The sequence below is a fragment of the Castor canadensis genome, chromosome 8 (assembly GCF_047511655.1).
Source record: "Castor canadensis chromosome 8, mCasCan1.hap1v2, whole genome shotgun sequence".
Classification (NCBI taxonomy): domain Eukaryota; kingdom Metazoa; phylum Chordata; class Mammalia; order Rodentia; family Castoridae; genus Castor; species Castor canadensis.
In genome coordinates this window covers 133,459,739-133,482,787 of record NC_133393.1, presented here as the reverse complement: position 1 = coordinate 133,482,787, position 23,049 = coordinate 133,459,739, and the positions used below count along the sequence as shown (strand labels likewise).

Sequence of the window (23,049 nt, the reverse complement as noted above, 5' to 3'; positions counted from 1 at the left end):
GCAGGTGTGTTGAAGGAGGTTGCTCACCTCATTGTAGCTGCAAAGCTGACAGAGACAGAGAAAGAGAAAGAGAGAGAGAGAGAAACAAGATATATCCTTCAAAGACATGCCCCCAGTAACTTGCTTTCTCCAACCCACCCCTATCTCCAAAAAGCCCATTCAGCTTTGAATTCAGGTAAGCGTCCTCATGATCCAGTCACTCCTCAGTAGCACCACCAGCTAGGGACCAAGCTTTCAACACATGAACCTTCCAGGGGCATTTCAGATTCAAACTATATCAGCCCTTTTATTCTCTGTCCTAAGGAATGACCAGGGAGGCCAGCCACAACTCTCCTTATTAATTCAAAACTTATTCCGGCCCTAAGTAGCAGGTGCCTCTCTGGTCTCTAATACAAACATTTCACAGTGAGCAAGCCTGATTTTTGGACAAAGAGGGATATTTTGTAAGAATTTTGTGCACATTACACATTCAAGTTGAGAATACACACGTGTTGGTATAATAATGATTACAGTAAGTTAATTCCACTTTCTTCTGAAAAGAGAGGAATAAAGTTGCCACACAATGATTTGGGACTCGAGGTCTAGCATCTAGAACAGTACCTGTAACCTACCAGGTACTTGCAGATTTGCGGGAGCATGTGAAGGTTGAAACAATGAAAAGTAACATCCATGAGAGCAAGGACTTCATGTTGCTTGTTGTCGAGCACCAGAGCTGTTCCTGCCAGATGTCAACACTGAGCAGCTCCTCTGTCTGTGGCTGCTTCATCCTCAGCTCCTGGTGCCTGTGACCATCTTTGGCTGAGATGCTTTGACACACTCTGAAAAATGGTCAGGAGTTTCACTCACACTGTAGCCATTTGGATTTGTGAGTTTTTAGATGAGCCCAGCAATACTTAAGTCAGATGAAAGATTCTCTGTTTCTTTCACTTTGGAGTTCTTTATCTTTGTTTAAAAGAAATTTTGAAATTTAAGTGTGTTCTATAGCTTTAACAGTGTATTTTTGCAAAAGTATGTGCATGCTTATAAAATTTAATTTTTGATATTTTTTCATCTTTGCAGTTATGATATGACTCTGACAAATGCTTGTCTTGCCTTAAGCCAAAGATGGATTACTGTGAGTAGTAACATATGATTTGTGGCTCCTTTTTGAACTGCATTAATATGTCTCTACTCATATGGGAGGGGGACTTTATATCATAAATAGTTGTAATTATTAAAACCAGGTAAATCTGTGATGATCTTGGGTAAGTGCTAATGCCACTTGTTAGAGATGGGAAGAATTGAGGGCCGTGCTTGTTGCTAGCTTTGTTCATGTCTACAAAACTTCCTAAAGAGGAGTTTCTTAATGGGTATACTTTTAAACACAACCCTTAGGGAAACCAGCCTGAGGATATGCCCTGGATAATTCTTTAATGGGAAATAAGAAAAAAAATTAACAGTGATTTTATTCCAATTATTGGAGCAAATTTTGATGTTGCTGTTTGAAATTTGTGTTGAAGGTTTATTCACCCAATAGTTCTTGGCAATCTTCTGCATATAAAATGCTGTGCCATGCACTATGAAGGGTGCAGAGATGGTCTTGCCTTTGGAGTGTCTATAGTTTAATTAAAGAAATTAGGTTCATACATAAATAACTGTAATGCTGAGTAGTAAGTGTTGAGGAAGGTGCAGATGAGGTGAGAGGTCAACAGGGAGGCTCCCCCTACAACACACATACCTCCCACCTCACATGAAGAAAACTGGAATTGTCCCCAGCCCCAAGGAGGATATTCCAGCTGGATCCAAATACTGTTGGAGGTAGTAGAGGACATTCTTGGTGGGAGGGACAGTTTAAAATGAAGACTTTTATTAAAAAAGCTGCAACAAAATGGTACTGTTGATAGAAATTTCCTTTTCTTTTACCACTCCTTTTTCATCAGTTTACCTGTTATTCAATGAGTTTAATACAGACACAGTGACATAAACATGCCAGAACATATACAGCTGGCATAGCACATGCATGGACAGGTGGGAGCAGAGAACAGAGCTACCGGGGGTTGCCTGCCCACTCTGAGTGTTCTGCGTGTACTGGACGTTGATCAGTTCATTTTACAGAGGTGGCAGGAAGTATCGGTTAATCACATGGGTCTGTTTTAAATGCAGCTTATTTAGGAAAGTTTTTACTGTATTTGTTTACTTTTTAGTTTCTTCTACCAGACTGTAAGTTTCTCAAGAGCAGGAATTCTTTTTATTCCTCTCTGTATCCCTGGGGCCATCCGTATTTATTCAGTGTTAGATGAATATATGAAGTAATAGAGGGAAACAAGTTTGGGAAGATGGATAAGCTTATCAGCCTAAGGAATTTAAAACAATCTTTAGGCAAGATTCTTTAAAAGTTTTGAATTGTAAGTGAAGTAACCACGGTTATGTATTAGGACCATTAATCTGGCCATGTAGTAGATAGGATCAATTAAGATGGAAAAGTTAGCTATAGTAAGAATGCAGACAGGAGGGTATCAGTAATTCAGCTAAGATAATCTGAGGGGTTCAAGTTTATAGCAATGCAGGAGGAAATATTAATAAAGAGATTTTTGAGGTTTAGTTTTATAACTATGTAAAAACTTGAATGGGCTGTTGCTTAGTGGTAGAGTACATGCTTAGCATGCATGAGGCTGAGTTCAGTACCCAACAGGATCCCTACCTCCCTCCCTCCCTTGTGACCCAAAGAAAAGAATTTGAAATGGCTTAGATGTGGAACAAAAGAATAGGAGTAGAAAGCTTCAGGTATTGAGATAAAAACACTTAGAGCTAGAAGAAGAGAGAAAAACCAAATCAAGAGTAAGGCAAATTAAGAAAATGGAACCAGAAACTAAGGGAAAATATTCCCTAACTTAAAATACTGTAAAACGTAAACATCTTTTTAGAGACTCATATCATCATAGCAGAAGTAGAGGATTACTATTTAGATCTAAGGTCATTGTTTGGTTTTTGTTTGTGGTTTTTTTTTTTTTTAGAAGGAAGTAACAGTAATAAGATCTTCTAAGCACCCACCTTTCTGAGGATTGGTGGGTTGTGCACATATGTACCTTGATTGTGGATACTTTGCCTGGAGTGGTGGTGAATTCTGATTGCAGAAGTGGATTGTTTATGTTTTATTTCTAAATAACTTAGGAAGGCTTAATATTATTTCTATCCAAGGAGAAAAATCTGTAAAACATCTTGCCACAGATAATACCTTGCTTTTCTACCTACATCTTGAGCATTATCTGTGTGGTTCACAAGTGTGTCATGAGAAAAGTATGAGAGATGTGTGTGGGCAGTAAAATCTATTAGAACCTTATGTTTTAATTTTTTAAAAAAATTCCAGCTTGCCTGGTATTAGCTTAAACTGCTTCCCATTTCTTCTCATATCTTCCTTTGACCCAGCGACTAAAGTGGATGATTATAAATAGTTCAGTGTTGAAGCAGGCAGTGTTGGAACAGTGAGGACCTGGTACTCACTAGTGCACTTGTCTCTTCCTCAATTATTTTTCTTCAGTAGTTTTTTTGTTTGGCCTCCTGTGGTTTTGAGTTAGCTTATAAATTAGTTGGCATGTTTTTTGTAATGTTTCCTTGCTATGGAAATCTGTATACCTCAAATGGAATAGAAAAAAAGTATCTATTCTTGCATTCTTACTATTAATAGTCTACTTTTTCTTAAGTAACATAGATTTTTAGGAACCATAAGCTTTTTAGGTTACACTAACTTAGTCTCAGGATTACATAAACAGCTCAGGTTTAAACTTATTTTCGTGACATTCATTCATGTATTTCTGTCTGTTTCTTCATTTTTACTTTTTTTTTGGCAGCTCTGGGGTTTGAACCCAGGGCCTCATGCTTGCTAGGCAGGCGCTCTTACCACTTAAGCCCAAATTTTTACTTTTATGTGAGATAAGCTCATGATATTATTAAATTGTCCATGAACAGAAATAACCAGGTAACATTTATTTCAGGCCAAAGAAGAAGATTTAAATTCATTCAATGCCACAGACTTGAAAGATCTCTCTTCTCATCAGTTGAACGAGTTTTTAGCACAGATGCTCCAGAAAGTAAGTACTAGGTGAAAACATTGGAAATTAAAACAGATGTAGAGACCACAGCATTTGTGTTGTACTCAACCTGGGAAAAACATTAGTGTGGAAACGCATAGAAAAAGTAATATTTACAATTCATTCTTATAGAAAAAATAACTTAACGATTCATTCTTTTATTTTCAAAAAGCATTTTGTCAACGTTTGGTCAAAACCATAGTCAGCCTACTATGTTTAGAATTGTGCTGAATATAAAAATAGATAAGAAAGAATACACCTTGTTTTCAAAAAGCCCATAAACTACTAGGAAGGGGAACATATGTGAAATTAATAAATAAAAGAAAATATGTTGTAGGTATCATGTGGAAGAAATTAGTGAAGGACTTCCTCCCAACTGGAGTCATTAAGAAAATGGCTTTAGAGGAGTGAAACTTGATTTGGTGTTAGCAGGGAGGTAGATGTTCGGGTTAGATGGTGCATAGTATTTGCTTAGTGTTGAGTGAGCAGCAGGGCTAGGTGAGGAACTTAAGCCAATATTAGAATGGCTGGTGGCATTAGATTTGATGAATCTTAAATGCTAAGCCAAGAAGTTTAGGTCTTATTATGGTCAGTGGAAAGGGATTTAAAATAACCCGTCTAGGTGCCCTCACACCTGTAATCCTAGCTACTTGAGAGGTGAGATCTAGAAAATCCTGGTTTAAGACCAGCCCAGGCAAATAGTTCTTGAAACCTCATCTCCAGAATAAAAAGAGCAAAATGGACTAGAGGTGTGGCTCAAGCAGTAGAGTGCCTGTTTTGCAAGCATGAAGCCGAGTTTAAACCCCAGTCCCACCAAAAAATAAAACGAACTTTTAGCTCAAGAGTTGCTTGATGAAATTATGGGTCATGAAAACTAATCTACAGTGATCTGAGGCCACAGTGTGGTGAGGTTACATGGTTGTGAGGAGGAGAGACCAGGCCTGATGAGAAAGATTGCACAGGATGAAAGTGCAGGGTTTTGTGACTGACTAGATTTGGGGGTTAACAGGAAAAAGTCTAAGCAGATTTTAAGTTCTAACACAGCAACGAAAAGAATACATCAACAGAAAAGAGGTGCATTTCGAGAGGGAAATAATGACAGGTTTTTAAGTATTACATTAAAGGGAACTCTTCAGTCTTAGGACCTCCAGGAAAATGGAGATTTGGAACAAAATTTCCTTTGGAATTAATGCAAAACTGAAGCATAAGATTGTGAGGCAACAGGGATCTCATAGCAGTAAGAGAGAATCAGTTGTTGTGGTTTCATGATCTCTATAACACTGCTTTGTGGCCATACAAAGGAGAAAGAAAATCTGCTGGGATGACTAGGGAATGGGCTTGACAAAACCTGGGAAAAGTGAGGGAGCCTTGAGGTAACCTTGACCAGTTGGCCTCCAGGGTGGATTTTTTCCAAACGGGAGCCTTGCAGCTAGTGAGAGCAGAGATGGGATGGGTAGTGTGTGGGAGTGAGTCTGTGAAGTAAGGAGGTCTGGCTGGAGAGGAGAGCTACCATCTCTCTCCCTAGTCGAACCTCCACAGGCACCTCATATTCTCTACCTGTCCAAACTGAACTCATCTCCTTTCCTTCCTTCATCCAAGCTTGTTTCCCCTTTTAGGGTGAGCTAACATGAGCACAAGAGGATCATAAGCACCCTGAATTGAACATAGAAGTTTGTACTTATATGGGAAATGCATTTTCCCCACTAGGAAAAAAGAGTCCAGAATATTCATCACATTCTCAAAGGGGTCTCCAGTAGAAAAATTCAAGAATTGCCATTTTGTAAGGATATAGATAATTTATAAAACAGTTCAGAGGAAATATACAAAGATAAAGCCAGGGGCAATCAGTGATGAAAAATTAAGAAACTTGTGATTTAATCTGGAGATGGAATAAATTTAAGCTATATACAATGTAGGGAAGAATTGGAAGACTCTGGAAAGGATCTAGAAGATCATGTTTAGACTAAAATGTACAAGGAAAGTAATTCTCATTAATTTTCTTAACTACCTCTACTGAGTTCCCAGTAAAACATCCTTACCCAGAATAAGTTTGCATAAGATTTACTTTAGTGTACATTTGTTTCTTTTATCTTTATCTAACTTATTTCTATATTATAAAATATTTAGGATTTTAATCTGGCTAAGAATTTCTCTCCAGCTCCTTTCTTCCAAGGAATCCTGTTGAAATGATACGTTATACTTCTTTATTTTGCTCTTAGGCACCTCTTCCATTGGGGCACATAAAGCGAATGCAAGAGGTGTACAACTTCAATGCCATTAACAATTCTGAAATACGATTCAGGTACATCATTTTAACTTGTCTCTGTGGAAGAAAGCAGAACGCTAGCTTAAAAGGTGGAGAAAGGGAAAGCAGAGTGCTAGACATCACGAGTCTAGTCTACATAAGTCATTATCATGGATTTAGTGAATAGTTGCAATGTCTGTAAGATGATAATATTAATCTTTTTGTCAGACTTTACCCTAAGCTTCTTTTGCTTTAAGAAAAAAAATAGAATGAAGGATTCAATGGTAAATAGGCTTTCTTTCAAAATCAGCCAAATCAACTTTGAAATGGGAAGAGTTAGGAAAACCTTTGATTCTGTAATGTTAAACTCTTAATTCAGATTTATAGTGTGAGATTTAAATCTAAGTTTGATTCCTTCAGAAATTTTTTATAAGGTACATGAGCACCTCCATAATTCAAACCTTTGAAACTTTATAGGATCTTTTTCAAAAGCCAGCTCCTCTTCCTTCTCTTCTCCAATCATTAAATTGTGTGTGTATACACATACACACACACACACACACACACACACACACACACACACACACACATATGGATTGGAGATTCTCAGAGTAAAGACATAAAGTGGTGTATGATATGTCTATAGTGGAATAGTGGAATTATTCATCTTTGTGGCAGTAATATCCAGATACACCTGTCATTTCTTTCCTCCTTATTTTCTCCCACATTCCTAAAAATCCTTCTTTCAGATGGTTACGGCTCTGCATTCAATCGAAGTGGGAGGAAGCAATTCCTTTGGCTCTCAAAATGGCAACTGAACAAGGAAGAATGAAGTTCACCCGACCCTTATTCAAGTAAGACCAAATCAAACTATACTTCATACTTAGACAAGGAATGGAAAGATAAATCATAAACAAAACTTTTTGCTGTTAAAATACTTTGCAAAATACAATCTTTAAACGGATTTTTTTAATGTGTTCAAGTTTATCACAATAAACTTAGAATATTATTACAATTTTAGAATAGGATTCTACTCTTGTGACTATTTAAAATTTGACATAATTTCATCAACTGTTTTTAAAACATTGTATATGAACTACCTATTATAGGTCAAACAGGGTTAGATACTAATGTAAAGGAAATAAATCAAAGACAGTCTGATATACACAGGATTTTTAAAAGTAGAGAATATTGGTGAGTCAGTACAGATAAGAAAAAGAGCTGAAAACCAAATGCAAGGAAAGTAAGCAGATAAAGCAAAATCTTTTTGATCCACATGTTGCTAAAAGGTGGGAAAAGTGGGTTGCTGAAATATTATAAAAGAATGCCTTGTAAAAAGGGGAAAGTTGTATTTTGGAACAAAATGTAATTTAAGAATATTTTCATGAATTTCTTTGAGTATATATTTGGTCCATATTCTGAAAAAATATAATCATGACATAAATATTCATAAGTAAATTTTTACAAACATAATATATTTGTATATATATTTACAAACATAATAAAATTTGATAACATAACTTATTGACCATTTTTTAAAATGTGGCCACAAAATTAAATATTAAGTAAAGTATTTTAAAGTATACTTTATATGCTTTCTGTATTTAAAATCCATCTAGCTTTGAATTGAGTAAAGTATAACTTAAGGAAGTTTTAAGCAAGAATATACTTTTGAGGAAACAGTGAATATTTTTGTCTTATGATTTATAACTTGTAGACATATTTAAAATAAGTAAACCTACATTTTGTATGGTCACCCCAATTTATTTACCATTATTATTTTACTCTGGTTAGTATTTTTACTCTCAATTTGTTTAAACTCTTCAGAAAGTCTTTATAAATTTAGAATTTTTATACTCTTAAAATCTTGATTAAAAACTAAACTTATATGCTTTTTAAAAAGCAATTAAAAAAAAAGATAGTCTTTGAAGCACATTCTTTCACACTAGGCCATTGAGCCAGTAGGTGAGAGGAAACAGTTCAAATGATAAAATACTTCCATGCTGCGCAGTAAATAGCCATGATCCCAACTATGCTGGCCTTCCCTGAAACTTTCCCCAAAATATCTGGGATCTGCCTATTTATGAGTCAGCCTCTGATACAGAGATTGGTACAGGGCCATCTTATTATTTGGGTGATAATTTAGCTATCATCCCTGCCGTCGTCATCTTTGATATCAGATATTGATTCACGTTCTTGTTGTCTTTTCTCTCTCTCTCTCTCTCTCTCTCTTTCTTCTCTTCCTTTCCCTTCCCTTCCCTTCCCTTCTCCTCTTCCTCTTCTCTCTCTCTCTCTCTCTCTCTCCCTCTCTCTCTCCCTCTCTCTCCCCCTCTTGCTTTCTCTTTCTCTCTCTCCTCTCTCTCTTTTGCTCCCTCTTTCCTCCCCCCTCCCTTTTTTTTTGGCAGGGATCTTGCTGCCTTTGACAAATCCCATGATCTAACTGTCCGCACCTACCAAGAGCACAAAGCCAATATGCACCCTGTGACTGCGATGCTGGTGGGGAGAGATTTAAAAGTGGATTAAGGACCTACCTGCTGCTGATTTCAGAAAGCTTTGTTTTTTAAGTTGAATTCGTGAAGAAATGTAAAACTTCAGCTTACATTGTAATTAAAAATACCTTTAGTTTTAGCTTTTTATTATTTTGCCAGTGATTTTGCTAAATTTTGCTACCTTGTTTTTAAATGGTGATATATTCTTTGTAAAGTAAACTTCAGTGAACTTTAATCTCTTGCTTTACATGTCTAAAATTATTTTTTTGAGACAGGAGCTCACTATGTATGCCAGACTGGACTTGAATTTGCAATCCTCCTGCCTCACCCTCCTGTGTGCTGGGATCACAGATATGACCATCACACCTAGCACAAGTTTTAAAATTTTAAATTAACATCCTATTAATTTTCTCTCACAATAATCGCAAACTGTGTCGACATATTATTTACCTTATGTTTTATTGAAGTTAATTTGAATCTGCTGCAAACCAAAAATTCAGCATCATTAGGGTTTTCCTTTTTAAGAAATGCTAAACGTGAATACTTAGTTGGTGGTCATAGGATGAACTTCTTCTCCAAAGCTTGTGAACCCTCATGGGAGCCCTCTGCTCCCCAGCCCTGGATCTGTCCTCTTGACCCAGTGAACTCGTTCTCCTGTTCTTCATGGGTCAGATGGCCACCCTGAGCATCAGTACCTCCCATCAGTCCCTCAGCGAGCTTCCCAACAGTGTTGAGTCTGTCAGCCTGCCTCATTGCCTGTTCTTCACCCACATAGAGCATAGAGTGTATAGAAACACTTATTGAAAATAAGTCACTTTGAACCAAATAAAAGACAAGTATCACAGAGCACCCCTGTAAATGTAATGTACTGCCCCAGGGCACCTTGCCACACAGTTTGAGAACCACAGCTGTATTAGTTAAAATTCTTTTTATTTTTCAGTAAAGCAACCCAAATGCCTGGAAGTCAGCAAAGGAAGAAGAAAATTATTTAAGGATCCAAGGTCAGGGAGGGGGTATCAGAACCAGTGAACAGACAGAGAGGGCTGTAAAGCCATCAGCCCTTCTGTCTCATCTGTGAGTCTCTAGTCCATGTGTACAGCCTACACACTCCAACTCTACTCTGGCGAATGAGCCCTACTACATGGAGAGATCATCTCAATTCTAAATCCCCAGAGGCGAGACTGACCCAGGGTGGGTCCACTGCTGGCCAAGTAAACTCCAGCCAAGAGCAGTGTTGTCTTGGATTATAGGTCTGAGTGGGAGTGTGTCATCATCAAATATCCTCCCCCAAAAAAAGTGCTAATGCAGCGACTAATGTCTTAGATAGATAGAAGTAAACACCCAGAGATGGGACAGGTATCGAAGGGACAAGAATCCTGAGACTTCTCCCTTGCTCCCACTCTCCCTAGCAGTTCCATTCTTTGGAACATTTACCTGTGCTGCAATGTGATTTTTTCTTAAGGCTCAGCTCGCCTTGGCTTCCTTTGCCAGGAATACAGAGAGAGCTTAGCTCAAATCCCTGCTATAGAATCATGTAAGGGATTAAACTTGAGCAACTCCATGCACCCAAATAATGCTTTTTAAGACTTCTTAAGGCCCTATGAGCTTACAAGACAAAGTATAAGCTAAAGCCATTTTTCAATGGTCAGTTAATGAGTGATACTGAAAGTGAATTGAAGCAAGAGATGCTTGAAGGATAGTGTGGAAGGATGCTACGAAAAGGTAGAGGGCGCTAAAGACAAGCTTACTAGGTACAGTTTACTAGGGCCATTGTGGGAGTTCATACTGACTATTCAGCTAATAAGCGTATGTTGAGTATCTGCTGGGCTGGGTACACACATGATTACTGGATGAACAAAGATAAGCAATTTCTAGATAATGCTAAAGAAGGGAATGTGCTAAAGTAGCCTGGCAGAGTTAGCTGACCCAACTGAAGGGTTTAGGGAATGTTGCCTAGAGAAGAGAAAGCCTGAACTGAGTTTTCAGGAGTAAGAATTATCTAGCCACACAAAGAAAGTTGGAAAGTGGGTTGGTGAGAGCATAATGTGACTAAGCCTGCTCCACAATGTCTAAGGCCTGAGTTTAGAGTCCTCAAACAGCTGGGGGTGATTTAACAGCTAGCATTATCTCAGAATGATTCAAAAGCTGGGCTCACCTAAGACTGTCAGCTTTGAGTAGTTTGGGTTTCCTTCCAGCCTGGGGGTAGGCGGACATCTTAGACTTCCTAAGTCTGTATCCATCATCAGACAGTGAAGTGCTATGAAGGCAGAGAAGGGATCTTATTACATCCCCATCATTTGCATAGAGCTCAATACATAACAGTTGCTCAAGAAAGATTTGTTGAGTGAATGAGCGAATGGAGGAGGGCAGAGAGAGCGTGGCTCACATCCTGAGGGCCTCAGTTTTCCCAGAGATGTAAGCTTGCCTCTAAGATGAAGCTTGCCTCTAAGAAGTAGATGAGGTGCAAGTTAAGGAGGGCTGAAGATTTGGGAAATTCACTGAGGGGGAGGAGTGAATCAAAGGGCAGTAAGTGCTACCCCAAGTCTGCAGGATCACAGGACTTCCCTCAGCAGTCTTCCTCCTGGGGAAAAGAGATGGCAACTTAGGTTTCACTCCATGTATAGGCATAAATTTAGGATTGGAAAGGACCTTGAAAGTGGTGGGGAGTGGAAGGAAGCAGGAGGGCAGGTTCAAGGGCAGGGAAGATTGAAGTCAGGGGAATGGTGGAGGACAAGAAGGTTGTGGTCAGAAGGTGGGGTATTGGAATTCAAAGTATCTTCAGGTGAGGACAAATTCCAGGTCCAGGGCATTAGCGGCTGAAGAGCAAATTTCATTGAGATTGCAGGGAACTGTCAGAGGGAAAGCCTCTGGCTGTGGGTATGGGTGGCTGTTGGGAACAGCTGTGTCTCAGTTTCCAGTGAAGTCTGTGGTAGTGGAAACAGACTTTTCAGGATTTTCTACTACAATAGTCAAATTTCTACAAAATGGCTTATCAGCAACAGTGCTGCTTAGTAAACAGAGCGCCTGCATTTGAATCCTTTTTCATGCTAATCATAATTCCTTAATACTACTAGTAATGAACTGGGTGCAGGAAGCAGTTATCTGGGGTGAAGAAACTTCACTGATAAGTGAGTGCCATGCTGAAAGAACATTCACCAAACAACAGAGGTGATGGGGAGAATTAAAGTGATGGCAATCACAAACACTTCTTCAGCATTTCCAATTTGCAAGTGCTTTCATATGAATTCACATTGTCCTCCCAGCAGCCCTTTGAAATAGGTACTATTATTATCTCCATTTCACAGATGAGAAAACTGAGGCCCAGAAAAGTCAGGTAACTTTCCCAACAGTCAAACAGCTAGTAAATTGTAAAGCCAGGATTCGCTCCCAGGGAACTTCTGCAAAATACTGCAGTGAATAGTGAGCCCCTTTGCCTTTGGATGAGGAAACAGGCTAATAACTCAAGGGCAGTAAGTCATGGACCTTTAAGCCATGGTTGTTCATTTGTCCAGGTCATGACCTTTAGTTGTGAAAATGATCTCTGGCCTCCTCACTCTTTTGTAGAACAAGAGATTCAGAAGGACTTATGGCTGGCAGGAAGTAGTTGCTCAATGCATTTGTGAAATAAATAAATGAATGAAGATTGCCACACTCCTGAGTGTCACAATTGGCCAGCAGGGTGCTTTTTACAGTTGAGTAATTCCTGATAAAGTCAGGAACAAGATGTTGATAAAACTGCCCTCGACAGAGGAAAACACGGGCAGACAAACAGGAAAGAGGGAAAAATTGGTGACCCTGGCCAGAGGGGACCTTGCTATCAAGGGCTGAGCCCCCAGGTGGGAGACCCCAAGCAGGGGCTGGATTGCAGGTGGATAGGCAGTCATCTGCCTGCATCCCCCTCTTCTGCCCCAAGCTGAGCTGCAAAAAGCCAAAGGAACATTAGGGGCCTCCGTAAATATTTGGCCAACATATGAATGAGTAAAGGCAAGGGAAGGGGTGTGTTTTGAAAGTCCATCCCAACCTCCCAACTGACCACACCTAAGCTGTCACTCCTGGATAAAAACTCTCCCTCCTCCCAGGACTGTGAAGGGAAGAGCAGGCACCTGGTTGTGCTGGCCTCATCTGGGCAGGTGGCAACAGCAGAATCATGCCCAGGTACACTGTGCATGTGCGTGGGGAGTGGCTGGCAGTGCCCTGCAGGGACGGGCAGCTCACGGTGGGCTGGCTGGGCCGCGAGGCGGTGCGTCGCTACATGAAGAACAAGCCTGACAATGGGGGCTTCCCCTCCGTGGACGTCGTGCACTTCCTTGTGCGTAGGTGCAAGGGCTTGGGCCTGCTGGACAACGAGGACCTGCTGGAGGTGGCTCTGGAGGACAATGAGTTCGTCGAAGTGGGTGAGTGGCTTCAGGAAAGGGGGATGAACCAGTAAGGCATGGCCTGGATTTGTCCCTTCAGGCATGGAGGGAGGCTCTACTGTCACCCCCATTTCAGGAAAAATCATGAGAATAGTGGAACCACTTGTTGAGTGCTTGCTCTGGGCCAAGCCTCAGATACCAAATTCGCACAACTCTGTGAGATACATAGGCTTTTCATCCACCTGCCTTTGACAGCCAGCCAGGCAAGACTCAGGAGGTGACTTCCCTAGAGTCAGGCAGCTATTAAGTGACAAAGTCTAGACTTAAACCCAAGACTGCAGGTCCAAATCCCTTTGCGCAATCATTTTGAAAGTTCTTTTGCCCATGGACAGATCTCATCAGATATTAGGCCGGCAGCCCAGAGGCCTCAGAAGTTCAGATTTAAAAGACAACACAGTGGGAGTGGAGCTGGAGAAGGGGGCTAGATCTTGAACTTCCAGTTAAACCCCTGTGTCTGTAACTTGGTATCCTGTGTAAAGATGCTAAGACCATGTGACAGCTTTAGAGCTCATTGTAAAACAGTCATTTCTATAGAATCCACTAGCATTCGATAGATGGGCACTTTCCTGGTCTAACAGGACAAACCAAATGTGGCTTTATGTTGTGATCTGTAAGGGCTCTCTCCTGCCTTCTTGTTTCAGTCATAGAAGGCGATGCCATGTCCCCTGATTTTATTCCCTCTCAACCAGAAGGAGTTTACCTGTATCCTTTCCATCTCTGGAAGCTACATTTACTATGGTGGGTCTGGGGCTTTTCCATACTACCAGAATTTTCCTTAACCTGACTTTAGATACAGCAAATACCGGGAGCCTGAAAAGGTAAGATGCAAACCACTTTCTTTTTGTGGAGAAAATGATCCTCTCCAATTTCAGGAGGAAGAAAGCCAGAAACATTTGAATTAAACGCTATCTACTAGGATAGGACCTCTAGATAGCTCTAGATAGTAAGGACAGAGAGCTTGGCAAGGCATTACTTCTGCATTTCTTACTTTTCTTAATTTGAGCAAGCTGTCATTTTAGTTAGCACATTAATGTTTCACAACAGTAATAAAATCCCTTATGTCGAGTTTGATTATGCTGGAGGTATCTTGTTAGAGCAATTAACCTGTTCATATTCACTGAAATACCCTCCTCCTGTGTAGTACATTGCCTTGGATGGGGACAGTCTGAGCACAGAGGACCTGGTCAACTTGGGAAAGGGACATTACAAAATAAAGGTATGGGGGGAGAGAAGGACATCCTTTGGCCATTTTTGCTGGACATGGAAGTCTTCAATGTGCTTGCTTCCTTCTGACCCATGCTTTCACAGCTCACTTCAATTGCTGAGAAGAGGGTACAAAAATCCAGGGAAGTCATAGACAGCATAATAAAAGAAAAAACAGGTATCTTCTTCTTTTTGTGTTATCAAATTTATTTTATAGACAAATAAAATCTCCTGCATCTAATCACATAATGTCTTTTTTTTTTTTAATTCCAGTTGTTTACGGTATTACTACAGGTTTTGGGAAATTTGCCAGAACTGTAATTCCTGTTAGTAAGTTACAGTAAGTTTGAAACACACATTCACATCCCACCTTCCCCTCTCTTTGCGATTTTGTTCAACAAGGGAAATCATTGATGTGTGCCCCAGTTTCCAGATGGGTAGGGGGAGAATGGAAATCCAAATTGGTAGTGAAAACACAGGCTAGCTGGTTGCCCAAGGATGTAATTATTCTCCTCTTCCCAGCTGAGAAAACATTTTTCTCCAGGGACTTCTAAGAGAGTTTTTACTTTTCTCCTCCAGGGAGCTTCAGGTCAACTTAGTTCGTTCCCATTCTTCAGGTAAATCATTCAATGTGTTGGGTGCCTCCTGGATCTTGTTTCATTAGCTGAGAAAAGCATAGCACAGTGTGAGTCATCCTGTAGCCACAGCAGTTAGTATATTCCAAGAGCATCCAGGGACTGGGTACAAAGGTTAAAAGGGAAGTAGATGACATCAGACTAGATGGCTTTTCTCCTGCATATCAGAAAAAATAATGGGCCAGGTGAAGGGATGGGGTTGGGATGGGTGCATGTGTCCAAGCCTGTGGAGAGAGTGGTGCATTCAGGGGAGGAAACACAGGCAGGAACTCAGTGAATGAGTTATGACTGGTGAGGTAAGATGGGAAAGTCTACCAGGGCTCAGTGTCATCAAACCATGAAGGAGCTTGTGCCAATGAGCCTCGACTCTATTCTAAAGGTATTTTGGAGTACAGGGTTCACTGAATTGTTCCAGGATAGGGGACAGAGAAGGCAAGCCTAGGGCTTAACCTTTGTCTGGCCAATGCTTTAAGCAAGACAGGCAGCAGGGACAGCTGTCCAAACAGCTGCAGAAAGTACATAGGAGACTGTACTGAAGTGGGGAAAGGTTTGAGGGATGAATGGAGGCAGCTGGGAGGTGGGAGAAGGTTTGGTTTTCCTGGAGAAAATGTCAATTCTGTTCTGTAGGTGTTGGGAAACCACTTAGTCCTGAGAGGTGTCGGATGCTCTTGGCTTTAAGGATCAACGTCTTAGCCAAAGGATACAGTGGCATTTCCTTGGAGACCCTCAAGCAAGTTATTGAAGTATTTAATGGTAAGGCAATGAATCCGCAGACTGGCCTTTCATGAGGCTGGGCACATCCCACAAGTAGACTTGATTGACTGGATGTGGAGGAATCTCCTGAGATAAGACAAAATAATTGAGATGAGTAGAAAATGGGCTTGAAAAGAAGGAGAGCTAGATGAGGAACAAGAGGGGCAGAGACAGTTATTCCTGTGACCTTTAACCCATCCTTCACTTTGCACTTGGCATCTAGAATGAGTTGGATATGGTGGTTCCTGCCTATAATTCCAGCTATTCAGGAGACAGAGATTAGAAGAATTGCAGTTCAAGGCCAGTCTGAGCAACAAGTTAGCAAGACCCTTATTTCACCAAAAAAGCCAGGCATGGTGGTGCACACCTGTGATCCTAGCTACACAGGAGGATGACAGTCCAGGCCAGCCTGGAGTGGGGGAAAAATGCAAGACCCTATCTGAAAAATAACTAAAGCAAAAAGAGCTGGAGGCATGGCTTAAGTGGTAGAGCACCTGCCTAACAAGCCTGAGGCCCTGTGCTCAAATCTCAGTGCTGCCTCCCCAAGATAGAAAGAGCCTTTCTTAAATCTACTCTTAAATTCAATCCTAGACAGAATTTTCAATTCAGTGGTATCCACATGTGATTAGAGAAGGTGCCCCAACTCATCCAAGGAACACACTGATTTCCTGGATGATGTCCATCCAAAGCCCAGTTTAGTAGTTCTAGCTAGCACCTGGGAATCTGAAATCTTAGCACTCCTCAGGTGATAGACCAGCTAGATTTGCACACTGAAACTCAGCTTCCTGCAGAAATAGGACAGAAATGTAAAGAGATTAATGACTTGCATAATCATGAAGCCACTATCATACAGGACATGATACAACTCAACCCTGTGAAGCTGCCTTCTTAAGAGGGAGATTTACAAGGCTTTGGAAGCATTGTCCCTTCTCACAAAGAAAGAGAAAACTTTTAGGTCAGCAAGAGCTCAGGAACGCCATGGGGAAAGGAGTGGGCCTCGAAGCAGCATAGAGTAGACCATGTGTTCCAGTTGCTTTGCTGTAGGAAGTGACTCATAAATGCCAAGCAGTGACAAGCAGTGTAGCCATCTGCAGGCTAAAAAGCTCTGCTATACTGTAGTGATCCTAACGCCTATCTGCTCCAAACTAGACTGCCCCCAAATCCCACACAGTACAGCTCCAGCCTTGAACCCACCTGTGCTTTGATGGGTGAGTCCAAGGCACCTCTGAGTGCCTAGGGTACTGAGAATTCCCCACGGTGAATTATGATCTGGGAGCTGGCCCATGAATGGCACTGCCTTCTCCTACTGACATTGTCATCGTCATCATCATCATAATCTGAAACAGGGTCTCTCCATGTACCCCTGGCTGGCCTCACTTGAGATTCTCTTGCTTCCACCTCCTGAGTGCTAGGATTACAGTTGTGTGCCACCACACCCAGTCTACTGACACCATTTGACAGCTGGGAAAAACACCAATATCAGGGAGTCTGGTTTTATTTTAGAAAACTGAAGCTTCCTGTTTTGGTAACTTTTTTGGGGAATTTCTACAAAACAGGACATATTCGTTTATAAGGGATGATAAGGTTGCTGACTGAATGACAGGCAAAAAAAAAAGAGGCTCAGTTGCCTATGACCTTGTCACCCCAGTGAATCCTATTAACACTTTGGTGTCCTTCTCAAACCATTTCATATTACTTTTTTTTTTCCTTTTGTGATACTTGGGTTTGAATTCGGAGCCTTGCACTTGCTAAGGCAAATGTTCTACCACTTGAACCAAACCACCAGCCCTTGTATTACTTTGTGTATGTGTGTGTGTGTGTGTGTGTGTGTGTGTGTCAGTATTGGGGTTTGAAGTCAGGGCCTCATGCTTGGTAGGCAGGTGATCTACCTTTGAGCCACACCCCCAGCACGTGTATTACTTTTTAAAGGTAAACATTTACATGTCTCTAAACATTCTCCAATGGTTGCATACCATTTGGTCACACGACTGTCCCTTCATTCCATATTTATTTATTTATTTAATTGTTTTATTATTCATATGTGCATACATAAAATGCTTGGGTCATTTCTCCCCCAAACCCCCACCCCCTCCCTTACCAGCCACCCCCCCTCCCCACCCCCACTCCCTCAATACCTGGCAGAAACTATTTTGCCCTTATCTCTAATTTTGTTGTAGAGAGAGTATAAGCAGTAATAGGAAGGAACAAGGGTTTTTGCTGGTTGAGATAAGGATAGCTATACAGGGAGTTGACTCACGTTAATTTCCCATGCGTGTGTGTTACCTTCTAGGTTAATTCTTCTTGATCTAACCTTTTCTCTAGTTCCTGGTCCCCTTTTCCTATTGGCCTCAGTTGCTTTTAAGGTATCTGCTTTAGTTTCTCTGCGTTGAGGGCAACAAATGCTAGCTAATTTTTTAGGTGTCTTACCTATTCTCACCCCTCCCTTGTGTGCTCTCGCTTTTATCATGTGCTCAAAGTCCAATCCCCTTGTTGTGTTTGCCCTTGATCGAATGTCCACATATGAGGGAGAACATATGATTTTTGGTCTTTTGGGCCAGGCTAACCTCACTCAGAATGATGTTCTCCAATTCTATCCATTTTCCAGCAAATGATAACATTTCATTCTTCTTCATGGCTGCATAAAATTCCATTGTATATAGATACCACATTTTCTTGATCCATTCATCAGTAGTGGGGCATCTTGGCTGTTTCCATAACTTGGCTACTGTGAATAGTGCTGCAATAAACATGGGTGTGCAGGTGCCTCTGGAGTAACCTGTGTCACAGTCTTTTGGGTATATCCCCAAGAGTGGTATTGCTGGATCAAATGGTAGATCAATGTCTAGTTTTTAAGTAGCCTCCAAAATTTTTTCCAGAGTGGTTGTACTGGTTTACATTCCCACCAACAGTGTAAGAGGGTTCCTTTTTCCCCACATCCTCGCCAACACCTGTTGTTGCTAATGATGGCTATTCTAACAGGGGTAAGGTGGAATCTTAGTGTGGTTTTAATTTGCATTTCCTTTATTGCTAGAGATGGTGAGCATTCTTTCATGTGTTTCTTGGCCATTTGAATTTCTTCTTTTGAGAAAGTTCTGTTTAGTTCACTTGCCCATTTCTTTATTGGTTCATTAGTTTTGGGAGAATTTAGTTTTTTAAGTTCCCTTTACATTCTGGTTATCAGTCCTTTGTCTGATGTGTAGCTGGCAAATATTTTCTCCCACTCTGTGGGTGTTCTCTTCAGACCATTTAGAGACCATTTCTTTTGATGAACAGAAGCTTTTTAGTTTTATGAGGTCCCATTTATCTATGCTATCTCTTAGTTGCTGCGCTGCTGGGGTTTCGTTGAGAAAGTTCTTACCTACACCTACTAACTCCAGAGTATTTCCTTCTCTTTCCTGTATCAACTTTAGAGTTTGTGGTCTGATATTAAGATCCTTGATCCATTTTGAGTTAATGTTGGTATAGGGTGACATACATGGATCTAGTTTCAGTTTTTTGCAGACTGCTAACCAGTTTTCCCAGCAGTTTTTGTTGACGAGGCTGCTATTTCTCCATAATATATTTTTAGCTCCTTTGTCAAAGACAAGTTGGTTATGGTTGTGTGGCTTCATATCTGGGTCCTCTATTCTGTTCCACTGGTCTTCATGTCTGTTTTTGTGCCAGCACCATGCTGTTTTTATTGTTATTGCTTTGTAATATAGTTTGAAGTCAGGTATTGTGATACCTCCAGCATTGTTCTTTTGACTGAGTATTGCCTTGGCTATTCATGGCCTCTTGTGTTTCCATATAAATTTCACAGTAGATTTTTCAATCTCTTTAATGAATGTCATTGGAATTTTGATGGGAATTGCATTAAACATGTAGATTACATTTTTACTATGCTGATTCTACCAATCCATGAGCATGGGAGATCTCTCCACTTTCTATAGTCTTCCTCAATCTCTTTCTTCAGAAGTGTATAGTTTTCCTTGTAGAGGTCATTCACATCTTTTGTTAGGTTTACACCTAGGTATTTGATTTTTTATGAGGCTATTGTAAATGGAATTGTTTTCATACATTCTTTTTCAGTTTGCTCATTATTAGTGTATAGAAATGCTGATGATTTTTCTATGTTGACTTTATATCCTGCTACCTTGCTGTAGCTATTGATGATGTCTAGAAGCTTCTGAGTAGAGTTTTTTTGGTTTTTAAGGTATAGCATCATGTCGTCTGCAAATAAGGATATTTTGACAGTTTATTTACCTATTTGTATTCCTTTTATTCCTTCTTCTTGCCTAATTGCTCTGGCTAGGAATTCCAGTACTATGTTGAATAGGAGTGGAGATAGTGGGCATCCTTGTCTGGTTCCTGATTTTAGAGGGAATGGTTTCAGTTTTTCTCCATTAAGTATAATGCTGGCTGTAGGTTTGTCATATATAGCTTTTATAATGTTGAGGTACTTTCCTTCCATTCCTAGTTTTCTTAGAGCTTTTATCATGAAATGGTGTTGGATCTTATCAACAGCTTTTTCTGCATCTATTGAGATGATCAAGTGGTTTTTGTCTTTGCTTCTGTTAATGTGGTTTATTACGTTTATTGATTTTCATATGTTGAACCACCCCTGCATTCCTGGGATGAAGCCTACTTGGTCGTGGTGAATAATCTTTTTGATGTGTTGTTGAATTTGGTTTGTCATTATTTTGTTGAGGATTTTTGCATCAATGTTCATTAAGGAGATTGGTCTATAGTTCTCCTTTTTGGAAGTGTCTTTGCCTGGTTTTGGGATAAATGTAATACTGGCTTCATAAAATGTGTTAGGCAGTTTCCTTCCCTTTCTATTTCGTGGAACAGTTTAAGGAAGGTTGGTATCAGTTCTTCTTTCAAGGTCTTATAGAATTCAGCAGAGAATCCATCAGGCCCTGGACTTTTCTTTTTGGGGAGACTCTTGATTGCTGCTTCAATTTCATTTTGTGTTATAGATCTATTCAGGTGATTAATTTCCTCTTGGTTCAGTTTTGGATGATCATATGTATCTAGAAATCTGTCCATTTCTTTAAGATTTTCAAATTTATTTGCATATAGTTTCTCAAAGTAATCTCTGATGATTTCCTGGACTTCCATGGTGTTTGTTGTTATCTCCCCTTTTGCATTCCTGATTCTACTAATTTGGGTTTTTTCTCTCCTCATTTTAGTTAGGTTTGCCAGGGGTCTGTTGATCTTGTTTATTTTTTCAAAGAACCAACTTTTTTTTTCATTAATCCTTTGTATGTTTTTTTTGGTTTCTATTTCATTGATTTTAGCTCCTATTTTTATTATTTCTCTCCTTCTATTTGTTTTGGGATTTGCTTGTTCTTATTTTTCTAGGAGTTTGAGATGTATCATTAGGTCATTGATTTGGGATCTTTCAATCTTTTTAATATGTGCACTCATGGCTATAAACTTTCCTCTCAGGACTGCCTTTGCTGTGTCCCATAGGTTCCGGTAGGTTGTGTTTTCATTTTCATTGACTTTCAGGAACTTTTTAGTTTCCTCTTTTATTTCATCAATGACCCATTGTTCATTAAGTAATGAGTTATTCAGTTTCCAGCTGTTTGCATGTGTTTTGTCTTTACTTTTGTTGTTGAGTTCTACTTTTACTGCATTGTGGTCAGATACTATGCACGGTATAATTTCTATTTTCTTATATTTGCTGAGGCTTGCTTTGTGCCCTAGGATATGATCTATTTTGGAGAAGGTTCCATGGGCTGCTGAGAAGAATGTATATTGTGTAGAAGTTGGATGAAATGTTCTGTAGACATCAATTAGGTCCATTTGATCTATTGTATATTTTAGATCTTGGATTTCTTTATTGATTTTTTGTTTGGATGACCTATCTATTGATGATAATGGGGTGTTAAAGTCTCCCACAACCACTGTGTTGGCGTTTATATATGCTTTTAGGTCTTTCAGGGTATGTTTGATGAAATTGGGTGCGTTGACATTGGATGCATACAGGTTGATGATTATTATTTCCTTTTGGTCTATTTCCCCTTTTATTAGTATGGAATGTCCTTCTTTATCTCGTTTGGTCAATGTAGGTTTGAAGTCTACTTTGGCAGAGATAAGCTGCTACTCCTGCCTGTGTTCGGGGGCCATTGGCTTGGTAAATCTTCTTCCAGCCTTTCATCCTAAGCCTATGCTTATTTCTGTCGGTGAGATGGGTCTCCTGTAAGCAACAAATTGCTGGATCTTCCTTTTTAATTCATTTTGTCAAGCAGTGTCTTTTGATGGGTGAATTAAGTCCGTTAACATTAAGCATTAGTACTGATAGGTATGTGGTGATTCCTGTCATTTAGTGTCTTAGTTGTTTGAAGGTTTGATTGTGTGTACCTAAGTTGAGGTTATTCTCTACTTTCTTGCTTTTTCTTTTCCTGTGGTTTGGTGCTGCCTGTCTTTTCATGGTTAAGTTGGGTTTCAGTTTCTGTGTGCAGAATCCCTTGAAGAATCTTTTTTTTTTGGTGGCTTTGTGGTCACATATTGTTTTAGTTTCTGCTTATCATGGAAGACTTTTATTGCTCCATCTATTTTGAATAATAATTTTGCTGGGTAGCGTATCCTGGGGTTGAAGTTATTTTCATTCAGTGCCCAGAAGATCTCACCCCACGCTCTTCTTGCTTTTAATGTTTCTGTTGAGAAGTCTGCTGTGATTTTGATGGGTTTACCTTTGTATGTTATTTGTTTTTTCTCTCTTACAGCCTTCAATATTCTTTCCCTAGTTTCTGAACTTGTTGTTTTAATGATGCTATGTCGTGGGGTAGTTCTATTTTGATCTGGTCTGTTTGGTGTCCTGGAGGCCTCTTGCATCTGTATGGGAATATCTTTCTCTAGATTTGGGAAATTTTCTGTTATTATTTTGTTGAATATATTATGCATTCCCTTCACTTGCACCTCTTCTCCTTCATTGATGCCCATGATTCTCAAGTTTGGTCTTTTGATGGAGTCGGTGAGTTCTTGCATTTTCTTTGCACAGGTCTTGAGTTGTTTAATTAATAGTTCTTTGGTTTTTCCTTTAATTACCATTTCATCTTCAAGTTTTGAGATTCTGTCTTCTGTTTGTTCTATTCTGCTGGATTGGCCTTCCATTTGTTTTGCAGTTGTGTTTCATTCTTTTTTCTGAGGTTTTTCCATATCCTGGGTCATTTCCTCTTTAACGTTGTCTATTTTTGTCCTCAGTTCATTTATCTGTTTATTAATCATGTTCTCTGTTTCACTTTGGTGTTTATA

General features: G+C 39.9%; 2 protein-coding genes across 4 annotated transcripts in view; both read left to right on the top strand.

Moving 5' to 3' along the window:
* Positions 1–9,036, top strand: part of Lta4h (leukotriene A4 hydrolase) — a 32,554-nt gene extending 23,518 nt beyond the window's left edge. Inside the window, exons 15-19 of one of the 2 annotated variants that reach the window (XM_020186704.2) lie at positions 1,060–1,114; positions 3,972–4,067; positions 6,287–6,369; positions 7,062–7,166; positions 8,718–9,036. In XM_020186704.2, coding sequence (XP_020042293.2) covers positions 1,060–1,114; positions 3,972–4,067; positions 6,287–6,369; positions 7,062–7,166; positions 8,718–8,835 — 457 coding nt within the window. In that variant the 3' untranslated portion in view covers positions 8,836–9,036. The remainder of the gene's footprint in view (positions 1–1,059; positions 1,115–3,971; positions 4,068–6,286; positions 6,370–7,061; positions 7,167–8,717) is intronic. The other variant, XM_074084166.1, reaches the window with a different exon arrangement.
* Positions 9,037–12,556: 3,520 nt separating this feature from the next.
* Positions 12,557–23,049, top strand: part of Hal (histidine ammonia-lyase) — a 31,341-nt gene continuing 20,848 nt past the window's right edge. Inside the window, exons 1-9 of one of the 2 annotated variants that reach the window (XM_074084163.1) lie at positions 12,557–12,956; positions 13,119–13,195; positions 13,858–13,918; positions 14,007–14,034; positions 14,358–14,432; positions 14,525–14,597; positions 14,693–14,759; positions 14,999–15,036; positions 15,682–15,807. In XM_074084163.1, the coding sequence (XP_073940264.1) occupies positions 12,949–12,956; positions 13,119–13,195; positions 13,858–13,918; positions 14,007–14,034; positions 14,358–14,432; positions 14,525–14,597; positions 14,693–14,759; positions 14,999–15,036; positions 15,682–15,807 (553 nt within the window). In that variant the 5' untranslated portion in view covers positions 12,557–12,948. Of the gene's footprint in view, positions 13,196–13,857; positions 13,919–14,006; positions 14,035–14,357; positions 14,433–14,524; positions 14,598–14,692; positions 14,760–14,998; positions 15,037–15,681; positions 15,808–23,049 lie in introns of both variants that reach the window. The other variant, XM_020186703.2, reaches the window with a different exon arrangement.